Source organism: Lepidochelys kempii, chromosome 5 (genome assembly GCF_965140265.1).
Source record: "Lepidochelys kempii isolate rLepKem1 chromosome 5, rLepKem1.hap2, whole genome shotgun sequence".
NCBI classification, from domain to species: Eukaryota; Metazoa; Chordata; order Testudines; family Cheloniidae; genus Lepidochelys; species Lepidochelys kempii.
In genome coordinates this window covers 128,816,278-128,834,312 of record NC_133260.1, presented here as the reverse complement: position 1 = coordinate 128,834,312, position 18,035 = coordinate 128,816,278, and the positions used below count along the sequence as shown (strand labels likewise).

Sequence of the window (18,035 nt, the reverse complement as noted above, 5' to 3'; positions counted from 1 at the left end):
GAACCCCCTTTCAGGTAGTTGAAAGCAGCTATCAAATCCCCCCTCATTCTTCTCTTCTGCAGGCTAAACAATCCCAGCTCCCTCAGCCTCTCCTCATAACTCATGTGTTCCAGTCCCCTAATCATTTTTGTTGCCCTTCGCTGGACTCTCTCCAATTTATCCACATCCTTCTTGAAGTGTGGGGCCCAAAACTGGACACAGTATTCCAGATGAGGCCTCACCAATGTCGAATAGAGGGGAACGATCACGTCCCTCGATCTGCTTGCTATGCCCCTACTTATACATCCCAAAATGCCATTGGCCTTCTTGGCAACAAGGGCACACTGCTGACTCATATCCAGCTTCTCGTCCACTGTCACCCCTAGGTCCTTTTCTGCAGAACTGCTGCCTAGCCATTCGGTCCCTAGTCTGTAGCTGTGCATTGGGTTCTTCCGTCCTAAGTGCAGGACCCTGCACTTATCCTTATTGAACCTCATCAGATTCCTTTTGGCCCAATCTTCCAATTGGTCTAGGTCCTTCTGTATCCTATCCCTCCCCTCCAGCGTATCTACCACTCCTCCCAGTTTAGTATCATCCGCAAATTTGCTGAGAGTGCAATCCACACCATCCTCCAGATCATTTATGAAGATATTGAATAAAACCGGCCCCAGGACCGACCCTTGGGGCACTCCACTTGATACCGGCTGCCAACTAGACATGGAGCCATTGATCACTACCCGTTGAGCCCGACAATTTAGCCAGCTTTCTACCCACCTTATAGTGCATTCATCCAGCCCATACTTCCTTAACTTGCTGACAAGAATACTATGGGAGACCGTGTCAAAAGCTTTGCTAAAGTCAAGAAACAATACATCCACTGCTTTCCCTTCATCCACAGAACCAGTAATCATAACATAATTATAATCATAACGTAATCAGTAACATAATACATGTTGGTCTGAAGGCTTCATTGGCACTTGTTTGGGGCAACCTGCCTAACTCCCGCATGGCTGTGCCGTTCATGAATGACATGTCCATTTCAAAAATGGAAGTCATTGGCAGTTGGTAAGGCACTGCTGAAAATTTTATCCCTGCTCTAGTGTTCCCCTGTATGCATGGCAGGAGAGCTGAAACTGAAGAGACAATAGGTTTGAGCATGCATGGAGGCAATAGGGATGAACCTGGAGTTATGTTGGATAGTCTTGGGCCCATTCTGAAGACCCTTGTAAGCAGCATCAGGGATCAGAAAAAAGCTTTATAAAGTTAGTTTTAAATACTCTTTTTAATTGGGTGATAAAACTTGTGTTCTCTTTTGATGGTCTTCATATTGACTAGTTCAAAGAAATGGAAATGTTGACAGAGGGGCACTTAGAGCTTGAGATGAGTTTTGATTTGATGACTTTGTATTTGATAGACCAGTTCCTCTACCTTTCTGCAGATACTGTCCTTCAGTTGTAAACTAAACAATCAAAGTATGCTTTATGAAAGAGCCCATAAAGACTGCTCAGTTCTGACCCTAAGCTCCTGGGCTGAAGTTGACACATTTAGCACATCTTGCTTTTTAAAGACCATTTCTTTTAGGAAAGTGGCTGTCTCTAAACTGTCCCCATCCTACTCAACAAATTCATTCTTTTCGGTATTTGGAGGTATATCCAATATCCATATCCAAACTGCAATGCGCGTTCCAGCTTTTACTCCTATTAGTACTGCAGAGCCAACATAGCTTTGCTGCGTGAGCTGCAGATTGTACTCTACCAAGTGTACCAACAGCAGAATTGTTGCTACGCTCCAATCAGCTACTCTTGTGTAACCTCGCTGAAATCATTATTTGGTTTGCAGAAACTTTATTACTGGATGTGTGGCTGGAAAGAACTCAGCTTGTCTCTAAGCCCAGGTTGAATTTACAAAACTGTCAACATTTTCCTTATCAAATGTGTATTTTTTTTTAAAAATAGTTGACAAATAACAACCCTGGAACTGCACAATATCTTTTTTTACCAGGTAATTTTTGGGGTAGATTTGTAGTCAAGTTAAGAAGTATTTAATCTATTTAGGGATCTCATACTTACTACCTTGTTATAGCAGTTTTCAGAAGGATTCTTTTCAGGAAAGAAAAACAATATTGCTTCTCCCGTAGATTTAAACAAAGACAGTCTTTGCTTATGTGCAATGGAGAATTACATCCACAGCAGTGTGTAGGGCTATAATTAGCTAGAATGTGCTTATTGACTTTATTTCTTACAACTTATAGAGCACTTTTAAAATTAAGCTTACAGAATGGGTAACTTGATGATTCTCGTAAAAGCATGACTGTCATTGTTAATGGCTGTCAGCGGGGCTGACCTCCTGTGTCAGATCTGGAATACTCGTCAGAGTTGTGTGAGGTGGTTGGAACAATGGATTCCTTGAATGCTACAGAAAGAGGTGGTTTGCAGGCTTGGTGGAATCCTGAGATTCATGTTCTTGATTTATTTGAAGAGACAAATGTTGCTGTCCGCCCAGAACAGTCACTTTTAAAGAACAGTTCTATTTACAACTTAGATTGTAGCTAATTTTCTTTTCTTTTTCTTCTTCTTCCAAATAGGTTCATGGCCATTTGTCCCTGTGTAATTTTTGTTTGGGGTGTGTCTTGGCTGGCTATCACTCTTCTGTGTTTAGGACTTTGTTATTTTTCAGCAATAGAAAATAGGGAAAGTTGCCCTTCCTATTAATGGGGATCTCCTGAACTCTTTCTCATTTTGTTAAAGCAAAATTTCCAGTTTAAGGTGAGAGAGGTGATTATGGTAGGGAAGAGGACTGGTTTCTTTGAATCAGACTATAGACATCCTTATAATAAGCCAGCCAATTGTTCTTATCTTACTTTATTAGAAGAAATAATTAAATCACTTAAGCGCAAAATTAGTTTTGCCTTCCTACATACTTGCTTTTTCAGTTAAATAATAGTTGCATCAATTAAATGCAAAGTAAATTGAATAACACACACCATAATACAGATAAATGTCTTGTATTTGCTGAACAGTAAAAGGCATAAGAAATGCTATGTGGGGAGATAGGAAAAGTAAAACAAACCTGGATGTTAGACATTTCCTGTTTAATTTTTTTACTTTCAGTGTGTGAACTACACGTGCATACGGATTGTGTCCCATTTGCTTGTAGCGATTGTCGTCAGTGCCATCAAGATGGGCATCAGGATCATGTGAGTGTTAACTTGTGTGGCTAGAACAGAGCATGAAGTACAATCAGTTACTTTCAATGTAAAACAAACCTGATTCCCCTCCCTCCCGCAATAACATCCTCCTCCAGTTTCTGTTGTGTGGTTTACTGTGTGAGTGACATGGGTTTGGTAGATATGTTCCTTATCTATAAGGAACAGAAAAATACATCCTGTATATTATTGGATTTTATTGTGAACTGATGTTACTTTTTGTTTTCTAATGTGTTACTGACATTTGTCCAATGGAGAGCAGGTTGTTGCTGCTGAATTTTAGACATGCTCAGTGGAGCTCAAGTTGAACATATCCAGGAGCGTTCAGAAAATCTCGGTCTTTATTTAAAAAACAAAAGACCGCTCTGGTGATGGGGAAATGGAAATTCCCTCTTCTCTCCGGAGTATTTTTTTTTTTTTTTTGCTTCTTATGATGTGAACCTTTTTTAGAGAAACTGTAATGCTAAACAGTACAAGCCTGTTGGCAGAACGAATAGAATTACCATCAAAATACAATGTGCCCTTCATACTGATGCATCATTTCTAAATTGTAGTGTCCTCTTTGTGAAGGGGGAAAATGATTGTATAGCTGTTGCACTTCTCCCTGTTGTACCTCAGATTTCATGGCCAAAACTTTAAAAGATGGCTGCTGAAAATTCTGGTAGTTAAGTGGATATTGAGGCCTGATTTTCAGAAGTGCCGAGCAACCAGCAGCTTCCATGGAAGTAGAGAGTTACTGCTGAACGCTGAGCACTTCTGAAATTCAGGCCTAAATGTGGTGTTAGTTGTACCGTAGCTTTTAGCACCACTCTTTAAAATTTTTGGCCTTCTATCTCTCGTACTAAAGACTGACCAAGCATTTTGAAAGGGCACGTTATTGTAGTAGCTATAGGTGCCAAAGATCAAATGCAAAGTAATTTGCTGTGTATAACTTTAGTGTAAGAATAATACATTGTGGACTGTTTGTAGAACATGAAATAAAAATTAATATTTCTGTATGCAGTGTTGTAGCCATGTCGGCCTCAAGATATTAGAGACAAGGTGAGTGAGGTGATATCTTTATTGGACCAACATCTGTTGGTGAGAGAGACAAGCTTTCGAGCTTACACAGAGCTCTTCTTCCGGTCTGGGAAATGTACTCACGAGTGTCACAGCTAAATACAAGGTGGAACAGATTGTTTAGCGTAAGTAGTGATCACATATTTCAAAAAGAACAAGGAGTACTTGTTACACCTTAGAGACTAACAAATTTATTAACAAAAATATTTCAAGGGACCACTCCAGGGGAAACGGCCTGTTAACATCCCTGCAGTCAGGGGAGGAAAGGAAGATGGGGGCGGACTGTTAGTGGGTTACAGATTGTTGTAATAAGTCATAACTACACTGTCTCTGTTCAATCCATGATATTGAGTGTTCAGCAAAGTTATGAATTTAAGCTTCCCGGCTCGTCTTTTGAAAGGATTGTGCAGGTTTCCTTTGAGGATGAGGACTGATAGGGCAGACACAGAGTGATAAAGTGAATTGTGAAAAGTGTTTACCCACAAGTGATGTGAGGTTTTTGTCTTTTATCGTTTTCCTGTGGTTTTTCTGCATTTGAGCTTTTGAGCAACGTGACACACTCCAAGGACACAGAGAGTTATTATAGAAGCCACACATTTCTGAGATCTCTAAACCCATTCCTCAGGCTGGCTGCTTATGTCTCAGGCAAAATGTTTAACGTTTGCTGCTCAATATCTTAATCCGTAAAATGCTAATTCTAATCTCTCTGAATATTTTGAAAACTAAGATTTGTAATGGGCAGTGAAGATGGAAAGTGCTATGTAAGTGCCAAATATTGTTCCTTATGTTGATGCATTTATTACAGAGCTAAACATTACAATGCTCAGGAAAACGGGCCAGTGAGACTTCTTTTTCCTTGATTTTCTGTGGGATTTTAATGGCCTGCTGCAAACTTGCTTACTCCATATTTCAATAGGAAAATACTTAAATATTGTATATATTAATTACATTAAATATGTGCAACGTTCTGTGATGTTTTTCCTGAAGCCTTTAGGGTTAATTTTAAATTAATAATGTAGGGACCTGGTTGTGTTTACCATAATACAGTCGATTGATCCATTTTCTCAGGATACATATCATCATCATTGGAGGGAGGGAAATCTCTCGTCCAGTGCTCGTTGTGAGGTCTGCAAGAAAACCTGTGGTTCTTCAGAGGTGCTGTCTGGCATGAGGTGTGAGTGGTGTGGCATTCTGGTATGTAAGCGTCATTGGGCATACTGTGGAAATAAAAGCTTTGTTAATTTTATATATTTAAAACTGGCCATGAATAAGTCATAGAATATCAGGGTTGGAAGGGACCTCCAGGAGGTCATCTAGTCCAACCCCCTGCTCAAAGCAGGACCGATCCCCAATTAAATCATCCCAGCCAGGGCTTTGTCAAGCCTGACCTTAAAAACTTATAAGGAAGGAGATTCCACCACCTCCCTAGGTAACCCATTCCAGTCTTTCACCACCCTCCTAGTGAAAAAGTTTTTCCTAATATCCAACCTAAATCTCCCCCACTGCAACTTGAGACCATTACTCCTTGTCCTGTCATCCGCTACCACTGAGAATAGTCCAGATCCATCCTCTTTGGAACCACCTTTCAGGTAGTTAAAAGCAGTTATCAAATCTCCCCTCATTCTTCTCTTCTGTAGACTAAACAATCCCAGTTCCCTCAGCCTCTCCTCGTAAGTCAGTCATTTGTTAGATGACACTCAATAAATCAGAGCGAAAGTAAGTTTGGGATTTGTTTCCTTTAGTCTCCAAAGTGGAGGAATTTTAAAATAAGTGGATAAAATTAAGGAATTCTTAATGCTGTGTCTTAACAGGATTCTTTGGGGGTACTAACACTGCATAGTTAACTGATGCTTCTTCGTTCAGTACACGGCTGCTATTCCATTTCTTGTCTTGTGGTTCTCACACATTCGGTATATTACCAGTTAGTGCTTGTATTATTGATGTGAATTGTAAAAAGTGTGAGAGGGTCGGGCTAGATGGCTATAGGAGTGTAATAGAAGGCAGATATATTAGCCCCAGGCTGAGTAGGTCCCTTTTCCCTGGGTAAGGTAACAGGGAAGGTTCCAGAACAATCAGGAACCTTCTGGAGATAATTAAGACAGGCTGATTAGAACACCTGCAGCCAATCAAGAAGCTGCTAGAATCAATTAAGGCAGGCTAATCAGGGCACCTGGGTTTTAAAAAGGAGCTCACTTCAGTTTGTGGTGTGAATGTGAGGAGCTGGGAGCAAGAGGCACTAGGAGCTGAGAGTGAGAACACGGACTGTTAGAGGACTGAGGTGCACAAGCATTATCAGACACCAGGAGGAAGTTCCTATGGTGAGGATAAAGCAGGTGTTGGGAGGAGGCCATGGGGAAGTAGCCCAGGGAGTTGTAGCTGTTGCACAGCTGTTGCACAGCTGTTCCAGGAGGCACTCTAGACAGCTGCATTCCACAGGGCCCTGGGCTGGAACCCGGAGTAGAGGGTAGGCCCGTGTTCCCCCCAAATCCTCCCAACTCCTGGTCAGACACAGGAGGAGTCAACCTGGACTGTGGGTTCAGAAAAAAGGCCAAGCTGAGGGCTGCCGTGAAGCTCCAAGGCGAGCAAATCCGCTAATAAGCGCAAGACCCAAGGTAGAGTAGGAACTTTGTCACAAAAGAAACAAAAATTTATGCTGATTACATAGAATCCCTCCTCCTAACCTGCTGGTGTTCCCTTTCAGCATGGAATGTTTTTGAACCCTGGAGATTGTTCCCAACATTTCTGAACGTGTATTTGATTTTGTGGTCATCCTTTTGTACTGCTAATGTTTTATTCCCATACAACATAAAAGTATCCTACCTTTATATGCTCTCTCTTATTCAGAAGAGAGCCAAAACTTGTTATAGACTTAAAACTGATATAGAGCCTACTGTGTAGATAGGGGTCACTGAATACATCATTAGTCACCAAGAGGGTGAAATGCAGAAACAGTGCCTAGAAATAACACACAAAGCATTAGGGGATAGGAAATGAAAAATAAATTTAATAATTAAAAACAAAAGTATTTTTGAATTACCACACTCAGTCTTAAAACTTACAATAGCAAACTTACCTCTATCTTAAGGCTAAACAATTATTCAGTGTTTCAGGTATATTTTATTTGAATTATTTAGATATTCAAAAATACTTTTAAAAACAAATAACTGAAATTACACATCACTATTTTTTCTTTAAATTTTTTTTATTTTTTTTTGCGAACTTCTTTTATTGGCTTTGTTCATCAGTTTGTCATATGTATTTACCATAACCTGATTCCAAGGATAATAGATGGTCTGTAGAATAAATGCAAGGCAGAAATTTACTCAAGGGTCTGGGCTGATGACATAAGCTTCAGAAAGGACAATTCCTGAATTTAACAACTAAAACCCCAGGAAGAAATCGCAGCCCCGACTCCCTACTGGATAACTTATTTTTTATAACACAATTGTCCATGTTTTGATCATCTTCCCACTTGTGAATACCACTAGAATGCAAAATCTATGGTTCAGATGCAGAACAATCTTACTATTGTTCCTTTACGTCAATGTATGTAAAACTTTAGATTTCAGTAGAATATGGTTTTAATATTTTAAAAAGTGTTGTCACATGTTAAGAATTCTCACTGTTATGTCAATAAAAATATAGGTTTCAGAGTAACAGCCGTGTTAGTCTGTATTCGCAAAAAGAAAAGGAGTACTTGTGGCACCTTAGAGACTAACCAATTTATTTGAGCATGAGCTTTCGTGAGCTACAGCTCACTTCATCGGTGAGCTGTAGCTCACGAAAGCTCATGCTCAAATAAATTGGTTAGTCTCTAAGGTGCCACAAGTACTCCTTTTCTTTTTAATAAAAATATAGTGAGTTAAAATCAAACCTGATATAAGTCGATGCAACTCCATTCATCTCACAGGAGATGGACCAATTTACAGTAAGTATGAATTTGTTCCAGCATGGTTTGCAAGGCCACTGCCTATTTTGTTATAGTGAGTTAATTTTTTTTACAAGTTTAATGTCTGAGGTTTGACAAGTGTTTAATGATGTTTCTGTTTATAGGCTCATGCTTCTTGCTACATTATTGTACCACCAGAATGTACTTTTGGAAGATTAAGAAATATGATTCTTCCTCCGAATTGTGTGCGTTTAGTTTCTCGCAATTTCAGCAAAATGCACTGTTTTCGAATATCAGAGAGCCTGCAAACAGAACCAGGTAAAGATTTTGAAAATGGTATCCAATAAAGTGCTGAATATGTGGAGTTACTGTGTTTTACGTCAATATTAAACTGAATCTTTTAAGGTTGTTGATCATGTAGTATGTCTTTTTTGAGGATGTAATATTAATCTGTTACTAGCTAAGGCTGCTGCTTCTGCTACCTGATATGGATCCTAAATACAGAGCCTGCTGTATAGAATACCAAGCCTGAATTCATGTTTCTGCTTGACTATTTGGCATCAATTCTACTGAGTTTGACTATAAATATGGTTTTCTTGCTATAACATGTTCTAAAGAAGGTTTAGTTCTGACTTGCACATAATATGATTGTATATTTACAAACATAGGACATTTTTTGTGAGGGAGAGGACCAGTTTTTTTTGTGAGCAAAATCATGTCTTAACCTGTAGCTTCTATTATTCCAGAGCTGAAGCAGCAGTATATCACTTCTGCATTTATAGGAAAAATAAATTCCCATATGCAAGGGGAGGGCGGGGGGGCAAAGAAACTTCATTTTAAGCACCTTTTTTGATCAAACATTTCTTACCCTCCACCTCACATACATTTAGTAACTTAACAGTTGTAGTGTATATTGTGGAAACTGTAGACCAGAGTCTTGTTTGACTAACTAGGATGCTGATGCGGATGATATAAGCAATCATTGATATAAATGTTACTTTTATTTAGCAACTCATGTTAGGTTTTTTTTATTAGTTGAAATATTTTGCTTTCCCTGTTTGTAATTAAACATTTGCCCTTTCCAAGTGGAAGGGATTTAATTTGTAGGATAACGTTTTGCTGCCACCTAGTGTATGTATTACTTATTTACTTTAGTTTTCAGGAGCAAGCCTTTTCTTATGCCTTTGCCTTGTTTCTTTTTGTGCTTTAAATTTCAAACATCCCAAATGTAAACTTATCTTTTTTTCTTAGAAATTATTTTTGTACGTTAAGAATGAAAGGGAAGATAAATACACCAAACTTTGCCAGTCTTGGGAGGTTAAAATGTTAGAAACTTGTTTCCTTGAGAGCTTCCTGAGAAGCTGGACGTTAGTTTACTGTGGTGGTGTTGAACATTTGAGCGTATTTTGGTACTCATGAAGATAGATATTTAATAGCTATCACTAGCGAGAGTCATCTGTAATACATGCACAAGCTGTAATATAACCCCAGCGTGTCTGGTAATGGACCTCAATCCTGACCTACACTCTCTCAACTATTGGAGCCTCTCTTGAGCAGAGACAAGCTAGTTTTTAGTGGACATTTATCTATATTACAAAAACCATGCAGTGAAACACAACTGGTAAAGACCATCCAACCTAGTTTCACTTATGACTTAAAGTGACCTGCAAATGTGTGGTTTTTAATAACTGGTTTTGTACCCTTTGTTGCTTTTTTATGATGTACATAAAGTGCTGGAAAATTGAGTGGTTTTAATGGTTTTTTCCTACTTGTTTTTTATTTTAGAAATATCAGGAATGTTTACTCTGGACCTCCCTGGTTTTGCTGGAGGGCTTGCTCAGGGTCTCAGACGATGAATATTATTAGGCATTTAATCTTTAACAAAGTCTTCCATTCTCAAAAATGTTAGTCATTAAATTGGGATGAACAAAAACCAGACTTTAAAACTGTCTGATTAAAAATCCTATAGTTCAATATTCCGTAATTTTTCCTCTTGTGAGGTCATCCTTTCAGGATGCCTTCATACATCATTTAAAAAAACAAACCACAAGTTTAATATTCATTGTTCCTTATTTGCATCCTTAAACAATCTTTAAGTGAAATTTGAACCCAGATCTCTGTGTAGGAAAGACTAGTATGTTAACAATTGCCGCTTCTAGTCACTAGCTTTGTTACATTAAGTGACAGACAAAGGTTTTCTCCATTTTAATACTTAGGATTATATATGCTCATCATACGAAGTTGCATTACCCAAATTCAAGTTGCCTGAGTACATTTTAACAGAGTACATTTCATGTAATTAAATCTGCATATTCAAAGCGCAGAAAGCAGAACATCCAACAACCAACAGTGAGGCCCCCACCACAGCACCAGACCTGAAAGCCGCTTTCCTTTGGCAGGGGGCAGGTGTTAGTAGTAACTGAACTTGGATATGAACTTTATGGATGATTCCTTCAACTCTCCTAAGTGAAACCAAAACACAAACTTTGGGCTGTTTGAAATTCAGATCCATGTTTTGCAGCTCCAGCCCATGTAGACAAAGGATATATAGTCAGGCTCTGAAAAGTCTCTTCTGTAGAGATACCACCCAGCTGCCAGGATTCTCTCTCCTGGGTCTCTGCTCCCTAGCATGAGATTGGTAGAGCTCCCCAGGCTTCGAAAGAGTTTTGATCACTGAGGCGGCGGTTGTGCTGTTGAGAGCCAGCCAGCCAGTCACCCTCCCCTCTCAGGTTGCGTGCCGCCTGCTAACTTGAACAGCTGCCTTGGACCTCACCAGACATTTCTTCTTGGCTGGTCAGCAAAGGAGCTATGCTTCTGCCATTGCTGCTTCAGTTCTTCTCCCCAGACTTTCTGAAGCACGGCAGTAGAGTGCCTGCCATTCAGTCAGGCCTGGCTCTCCGGAACAATGGCCATGGGAGGGCTTTTGCTGGAAGCATTTTGGTCAGCGAGTCGGCCCCTGTTTTTCTCTGAACACTTCAGTGCCTTGATGGTACTTTCCTGTCAGTGTGTGAGGCTCAGGGCATTGTCTTGGTGCTCTTCACCCTGGAATGCAGCATTCTGCTGCCTGCCTTTGGGCTGTGGCACCTCTATGGTCAGAGCTCTTCCCACAGCCCTGAGCACAACTCCCAGGTCCTACCCTCCACTGGAGATAACGTGTTTGGGGAGCAGGTGGAAGTGTCATCGTTGAGTGCCAAGGAGACAGTTGTCACTCTGCACTTTTGGACCTTTAACTCGTCTCTCAGATCCCTTCTTCCAGGAAGGCTAAGGAATCTGCTTTGGAAGCTGGCTTTTGCATCAACTCAGTACCCCACTGAGCAGAGCACTCTGCATTAACACCAGTCATGGAATGGTCCCACGCTCCCTGTCAGTGAGCACCAAGGACTAAAGGGTTTGTGAAAGCATCCTGGGTGTGTACAGCCACGGTAGCTGGTCAGGACCTTCCTGACTGAGGAGGCTGGGAGCTGCCTATTTGGTCAAGGAAAAATTCAAGATGGTCACTCTGGGAGCTGCCTTCCCTAGAGAAGGGGGACTGGCTATGTGCTGTGGGTCTTTCTAAGGCTCGTGTGCATATTATGGGCATTTCTCAGGCCCTGTTGATGTCTGTTTTGTTACAGGAGAGCCGCACTGCTAGTTCCTTGTTTAGCCTTCAGGGAAGGATGGTCATTAAATGCTTGGGAATAGTTGGGGCCACTCTGCCAGGCTGGCAGTGAAGTGTTTCCTTCATTTGGTTGGTGATGGAGGACCTCATTCAGCTGGGTGTCAAATCAGCTTGTGTCACCACTGGAGTGTGGGAGTCACCAGAGTTTGCGGTAACTCAGCCAAAACCTCAACTCACCGCAGACTGACCATTGGAATGTGTACGAGCCCTGCTACCCAGCTCATGTCCAGCCTTCCTGCCAGGGGTCAGGTGTGATGCATCACCCGTCTAATGGGGTGCAATGGTCAGAACCAGGAGGCAGCAACTCACCCCATGTTGCAAATGCTGGCTCTCCTGGCCAACACCTGTAGCACATCTCCACATTGAGTTTAACCTCTCTGGAGCTGAGACACCAGAGGAAGCACAAGCAATACAGGGACTTTTTACATTGCCCCTGAATAACAGAGACCCTCTGGGCAAGTCTGACGTGGTGACTGTCCAGGAACAGTTTTTAATGAGGAATTCCAAAAACCACCTCCGTAACTTGTAGTGGCCATGGCTATCTCCTGTATAGTCTAGGGAGCTCACACAGTGGAACTCTACACCAAGGGAATTTGGCCTCTCCAGCAGTAGCCATTCACCAGTTACTCTGATAAGGTCAGTCATGTATCTGCTAAGGGTGGTCAGAGACCTAGTATTCCAAAAGGAGGTCCTGAGTCAAATGGGCAATCTGTGTATTGGGAAAGCCTTTGGGAGGCCGGAGTGGGCATTTTCTCACAAGTTATTCCTCCTCATCCTAGACCTAGCAAGTAAAGACCACATGATCACAGTCAGCTTGAGTTGATCTGTGTTGCATCCTTCTGAATGTCTTCTGGATTGGGGAGTGGCTGCTCGGTTCACCCCTTCCTCCAGTGTGGGATGCTGGAGGTGAGTTGCATCACCTCCGACCTAAACAAGAATCTTCCAGTCTTTTATTACTACTACTAAAAGATACCTTCCCCATTTGCTGACAGAGGATGGTGCTATATCTTTTTCCATTGACACCTCTTGTATCAAGGTCTGTTCAAAGCTCAAGAGTGACGGAATTTCAGTTATCATAACAGCACCATATTGGCCCAGGCAAGAGTGGTTTTCAACACAGTTTTACATGGTAAAAGCGGCTCCCCTCAGAATGAGTCTCTGGCCTCATATCATCATTTGAGACCATGGTGTCACAGTGCATCCCAGCTCCGGAGCCTGCTGCCTGGCCCCCAGTAGGAAAGTACCTGCCAACACAGTTTGATATACGAGGGTAGATATTAAATTGCTTAAACATTATATAAAATCCTGTGCAAACTCCTTGTTGACAGTGCAGAGCCTTCCTGCTCATTTCCCTTGGCGTGGGTTGCAGGCCCAGGAGCACGGGGTATAGATGCCAGCTCCGCTCCCACTGGACTTGAGGACAGACCGGTGTAGGGGCTGTGGCAAGTAGTGGGCGCAGGGAGCTATTCCCAACTCTTTTCCTCCAGGGGAGAGTGGTATTTGCAGGCTGTTGTTGGTGACTGTGGGGATGTCTCTCCTTCCATCCCTCTTGTTTCCTTTCAGTCTGGAAAGCTCCTTTTGAACCACCTGGTTCCTAGGAGTTTTAATTTCTTACGTGAATGGCCATTTCAGTGGTGGTAGCGACTGTATCTGAGTGAGCAAGCCTCAGGCCCTGAAAGCATTCCTTCCTGTCTATACCAAATCGCCTAAGGATAAGCTGTTGCTATAAACTCATTTGAGGCTCTTCTCTAGAGGTGATCAAGTTCCACCTTAATGACCCTATTCTCTCTAGTCTGTTTCCAATGCCTGAATGCTCATCTCCTCTAAATCCTTGAGGTTCAGAGGTCCATAGATCTTTAACTAGAGCTGACTAATGCCTTAGAAAGACCATCACACTTTTTCATTTTGCACCGACTTGATAAGCAGCCCTTTCTAACTGTTAGCTTTTTGCATGGCTGTGATGTGGCTGGCCTGTCAAGGCTTGATCACAGCAAAGGATATTTCCATCCCAGATATACATAAGGCAGGCTCGTTGCACTCTCTGTGCTTTCACAAAGCGTTTTTGCTTGGAGTCCAGAAGGAATTCTCTTTTAGGGTCTCCATGTTCCAGAATTCCTTTCCAAGAGAGAAAGTCTAAGCTCTGTTTTGTTTCTTTGGAGTTGTCCTGTATTGATGCTATACAGTTTTTCGAGTTTTGGTTCTAATTAATCGTGCAGGATGCTATTGTTGTTACTTATGGTGGTGACGGGCAAATGTCGGATCTCTCCTTTATTTAAAAACCATAATCTCCAAAACACCATTGCTGGTAACACTGTTGGCATTAGCCTTTTGGTATGGTGATTAATTTTGTATTGATTTTTATATAATAAAACCAAACAATGGAAAGGCCAAAAAGGCAAATGACTTATAGCTTGTATACGTTCCAAAATGCCACATGCTTCATGGGATCTTAAAGAGAATTATGTAATCTTACAATTTGTCAAAGCTGCAAGACCACACAATCCTATAAAGACATAACAGATTTGGGTGGGGGTTACAGTAATAAAATAGGAAAAGACCTACATAAACATAAATAGGAGGAGGAGGAACAAGGGAGAGTTAAATAGACTGGAACTTGTTTTTTTTACTTGTTGCAACATTACTATAACTCTTCACTGAAAGATCTGTCAAGTTGTTTACTCTCCAGTAGTGAGAATTCTGGTAAATGGTAGTTTTAGAGAAGGGAAAATTACTGACCTGTAATTCTGCATCTTTGAAGATTTCATTATATCAGGATTCTCTCTCACTCACTCACCCACCTTTCCTCAAATCCTGGAGGTTTATCTTTGTTGAAGCGGTGTTTGGGGGGGCCTTGATTTTTTTTCATCTCTTCTTGAGTCAGATTTTCAATCATTTTTTTATTGGCTGACTTTTTTTTTTTAATTTTTTTTTATTTTTGGCCAATCACAGTCAGTAATTGATTGGAGGTTTCCAAGGGCAGCAGTTAAACTGTGTGGAGGCCACATGTCTATCAGTATGGTGGTCTGGCTTGTGTTCCACCTTGCTATTGCTGCTCTTGGAGAACGAAATCTGTCAAGAGGAAGTTCCATCCGTCTTGCACTAGAGAAGCGAGACACAGGAGTGAGATTTCAGTCAGGATGATACCTTCAGAGAAGCACAATCAAAGGTCAGTAATTTCCTCTTAATTATTTTGCCAACATTAAACATTTGAATATATAAACTACAAATATCATCTAATACTTTGACTCCCAGTTTTAAGTAATAAATCAACTCAAGTTTTCTCTTCTAGAGCTGGACAAACAAAATCTTGTGTTATTTGCAACTATTCAGTTCTAGAATTATTTTTATTAAATCGATAGATCTGATCGGACACCATTTAATACTCTGATTCCTGTTACAATGTCATAGTTTAAAACTTATGATCAGAAAGTATATTTTTAATTTATAGGCAGACATGACAGGTTGATGAAATTTGCAAATAGTAATACTGAGACAATCAGTGAGAGAGAATTTGAGGCTATAACCCACACAGTAGTTACATGTTAATTCTTATTGTCAGTGTATGTTACACTGCTACATTCATTGGGATGTTGTGGTAGTGATTTCAGTTTTAAAAAGCTAAGAATTGGAAGAGGAAATGTGGTTGTTGCTGTAGTGTATGCGCCCCCTGTGACTTTTGTTGTCTTTGTTACTTCCATTAAACTATTTTAAAATAAGATTCAACTATTATTTTGTGCAATTAAAAGGTAACCTTCTCCTTGAAACTTTTCTTTCCACAGATGAAGATGAGGATGTTGATGGCTTAACACAAGGGTCAGTGATTTCAACAGATTCAAGTAAGTCGAATTTTAGTAAATTGGGAATATTGGCTCAACACAGCCTTTATTATATTAGCTTAACCTGCTTTTCCTTATGAAGAATATTACTCCTAAATAAAGCTTCACTTTGGTCAGACAATTACATTCTAATGGTAATTACAGATCTTGTGTATTCAATATTGGGTCAGCACATCTTTATGTATATGAAGTGATAATGGATAGGCCCTTCTGTGAAATCCACTTCAGCATTTTAGTGAAAAGAGGTGATGGTATTCATTAGATCATTGCAGTCAACCTTCTCTCCAGGTGTTTTCCACAGGTCAGTATCACTGGAGTTAATTGCTTTCTATAAATAGTATTCTCTGTAAGTCACAGCTAGGCATCTCTCACAATAGCAGTTGAGAAATCATGTGTTTGTATTTAATGATCCGGTAATGTTAAGTGATAGATTTGGAGGGCAGGCAGTACATTTCTTTAAAGCACTAGCCTTTCATCCGTGGCTACTTGGGTTCAAATCTTACCAAGGACATAAGTAAAATGAGGTCTACCCTCTGCTCAGGTGAGGCCCAGTAAGAATAAAGATAGTGGTGTTTGTTTGTCAGGATTGAAGTCCATTTGCAAGTGCGTAGTACAGTTTTTGTACCCATTGACTGCTCTGTGTTTGATATTAGCTATTATTAATCTCATTTTCTTGACTAGTGTAGTCAATCACAGTTTATTAAAACAAAATAAAAGGAAGTGGAATAAATGACTAAAACCAGCATATCTTCACATTTTTCATGATGTGGTTGCATAAATGGCTCTAGTACGAAAAAGTAGATTGAAGAAAAAGGAAAGAAAGAAAGAACCTTCCGTGTCCCCTTCATGTTCTTTCAAGATCTAAGACTATTGAGGAAATTGCCATGTGACAAGGGCCATTCCAGATCAATACTTAGCATAGTTCTGACAGTGTGCTCAAATGTGTTTAGTACGTCCCCTTTATTTTAAAATAGGGTTTAAACTTCACTCTCTCTGGATGACTATGAGGAATTTATGACACCCCACATACTTCCATATTGTAGGATCAGATTGTGACCAGCTGTGGTTTGTCAAATAAACTTGCACATTTTCCAGTGGGCAGCTTTTCAAATAGCAAAGCGAAATAATCCTTTATGTGCCAGCACCTGTTTTTACTTCTATGTCTTACTGACTGAGGCTGGTATTTCTCCATCAGTGGCTGTCAAAGGGAGTGAGATGTCTATCCTGGTATCTCAGATGGCTTGGTTGACACTTTTAATCCAATACGCCTTATTTTATACGGACTGACCAAGAAGATGAAGACATTGTGCTCAAAAAGAGATTCTAAACGTTGTTTTTCCTTACACATATTTCTCTACAGTGTCAATCAGTAAAACTTGGGAGAACAGGAACACGCTGTACATTTTCAAAGACTAACGCAAAGAATCTTTAATCCTGTGGTTTAAATAAAGTGGTTGTACTAAAATGAATTGCTTCCCCTTACTATATATTAACACAACATAAATTGATACAGATGTTCCAGTATAACTGGCTCTCTTTCATGCCATGATTTTTGATGATCACTGTGTTAGAAGGAGAGAAATTCTAATGCTTCTATTGAAAACGAAGGCATTGTGCTCAGTGGGAAGTATTGATTAATCATTGTTTTGACACTTTCAGATATTAATGTAACTGATACCAGGTAGTAAGGCTTTACTCCTCCTACAGCTGATCCTGCCCCCTGCTGTATGTAGCCCAAGGGGTCGAGAGATCCACTCATTGACTTTGCAGGAGGGATCTTTAAATTTGTTGCATCACTGTTTCAAGTCAAGCTCTTCTTTCAGAGTGCACAGACTTTTACTGTGCAAGGGAACATGATACTAGAAAGGGTGGTCACCTTTACAATTATGGTAGCTAGCCTGCTATTTATCTTCCAGAAAAGATGTAGCTGTTGTGTTTTTTTCAGTTTACCTCACAGATACAGGTCTGTTTAAAAAAAAAAAAAAAAAAGGGCAGTGAAAAATAACACACAGGATATTTTTTAGGATGTGAAAGGATGTCTGGCCAACTTTGGTTTGTATGACACGCTATTTTCGTTAGAGAACGAACAAACGAGAACCATGATAAAAAGTGTATAAAATAAAGAATGGTTTATAAACAAAGTTACATTAGGATCTTTGGTTCATCCTTTCTCATAATGTGAGAACAGGGGGACATTAAATGAAATTGATAGAGAGAAAAATTAAAACGGATAGAGGCTTTTTAAGACAATGCATTATTAAACTGTGGAACTTATTGTAACAAGATATTATTGAGGCCAAGAACTTATCAGGGGTAATTAGGATATTTTAGATGGGTAGCACAGATATCTAGTTACAATAGTAAATATTTTTTAAAAGAGTTTGGGAAGAGATCTGAACCCTCACGCTT

The 18,035-nt window shown here is 40.3% G+C and overlaps 1 protein-coding gene across 4 annotated transcripts in view; it reads left to right on the top strand.

The window, feature by feature from the left end:
- DGKQ (diacylglycerol kinase theta) overlaps window positions 1-18,035 on the top strand; it is a 172,716-nt gene that overhangs the window by 88,368 nt on the left and 66,313 nt on the right. For 3 of the 4 annotated variants that reach the window (XM_073345802.1, XM_073345803.1, XM_073345804.1), the window contains 4 exons: window positions 3,090-3,175; window positions 5,312-5,437; window positions 8,297-8,450; window positions 15,570-15,626. In XM_073345802.1, coding sequence (XP_073201903.1) covers window positions 3,090-3,175; window positions 5,312-5,437; window positions 8,297-8,450; window positions 15,570-15,626 — 423 coding nt within the window. The remainder of the gene's footprint in view (window positions 1-3,089; window positions 3,176-5,311; window positions 5,438-8,296; window positions 8,451-15,569; window positions 15,627-18,035) is intronic. The other variant, XM_073345805.1, reaches the window with a different exon arrangement.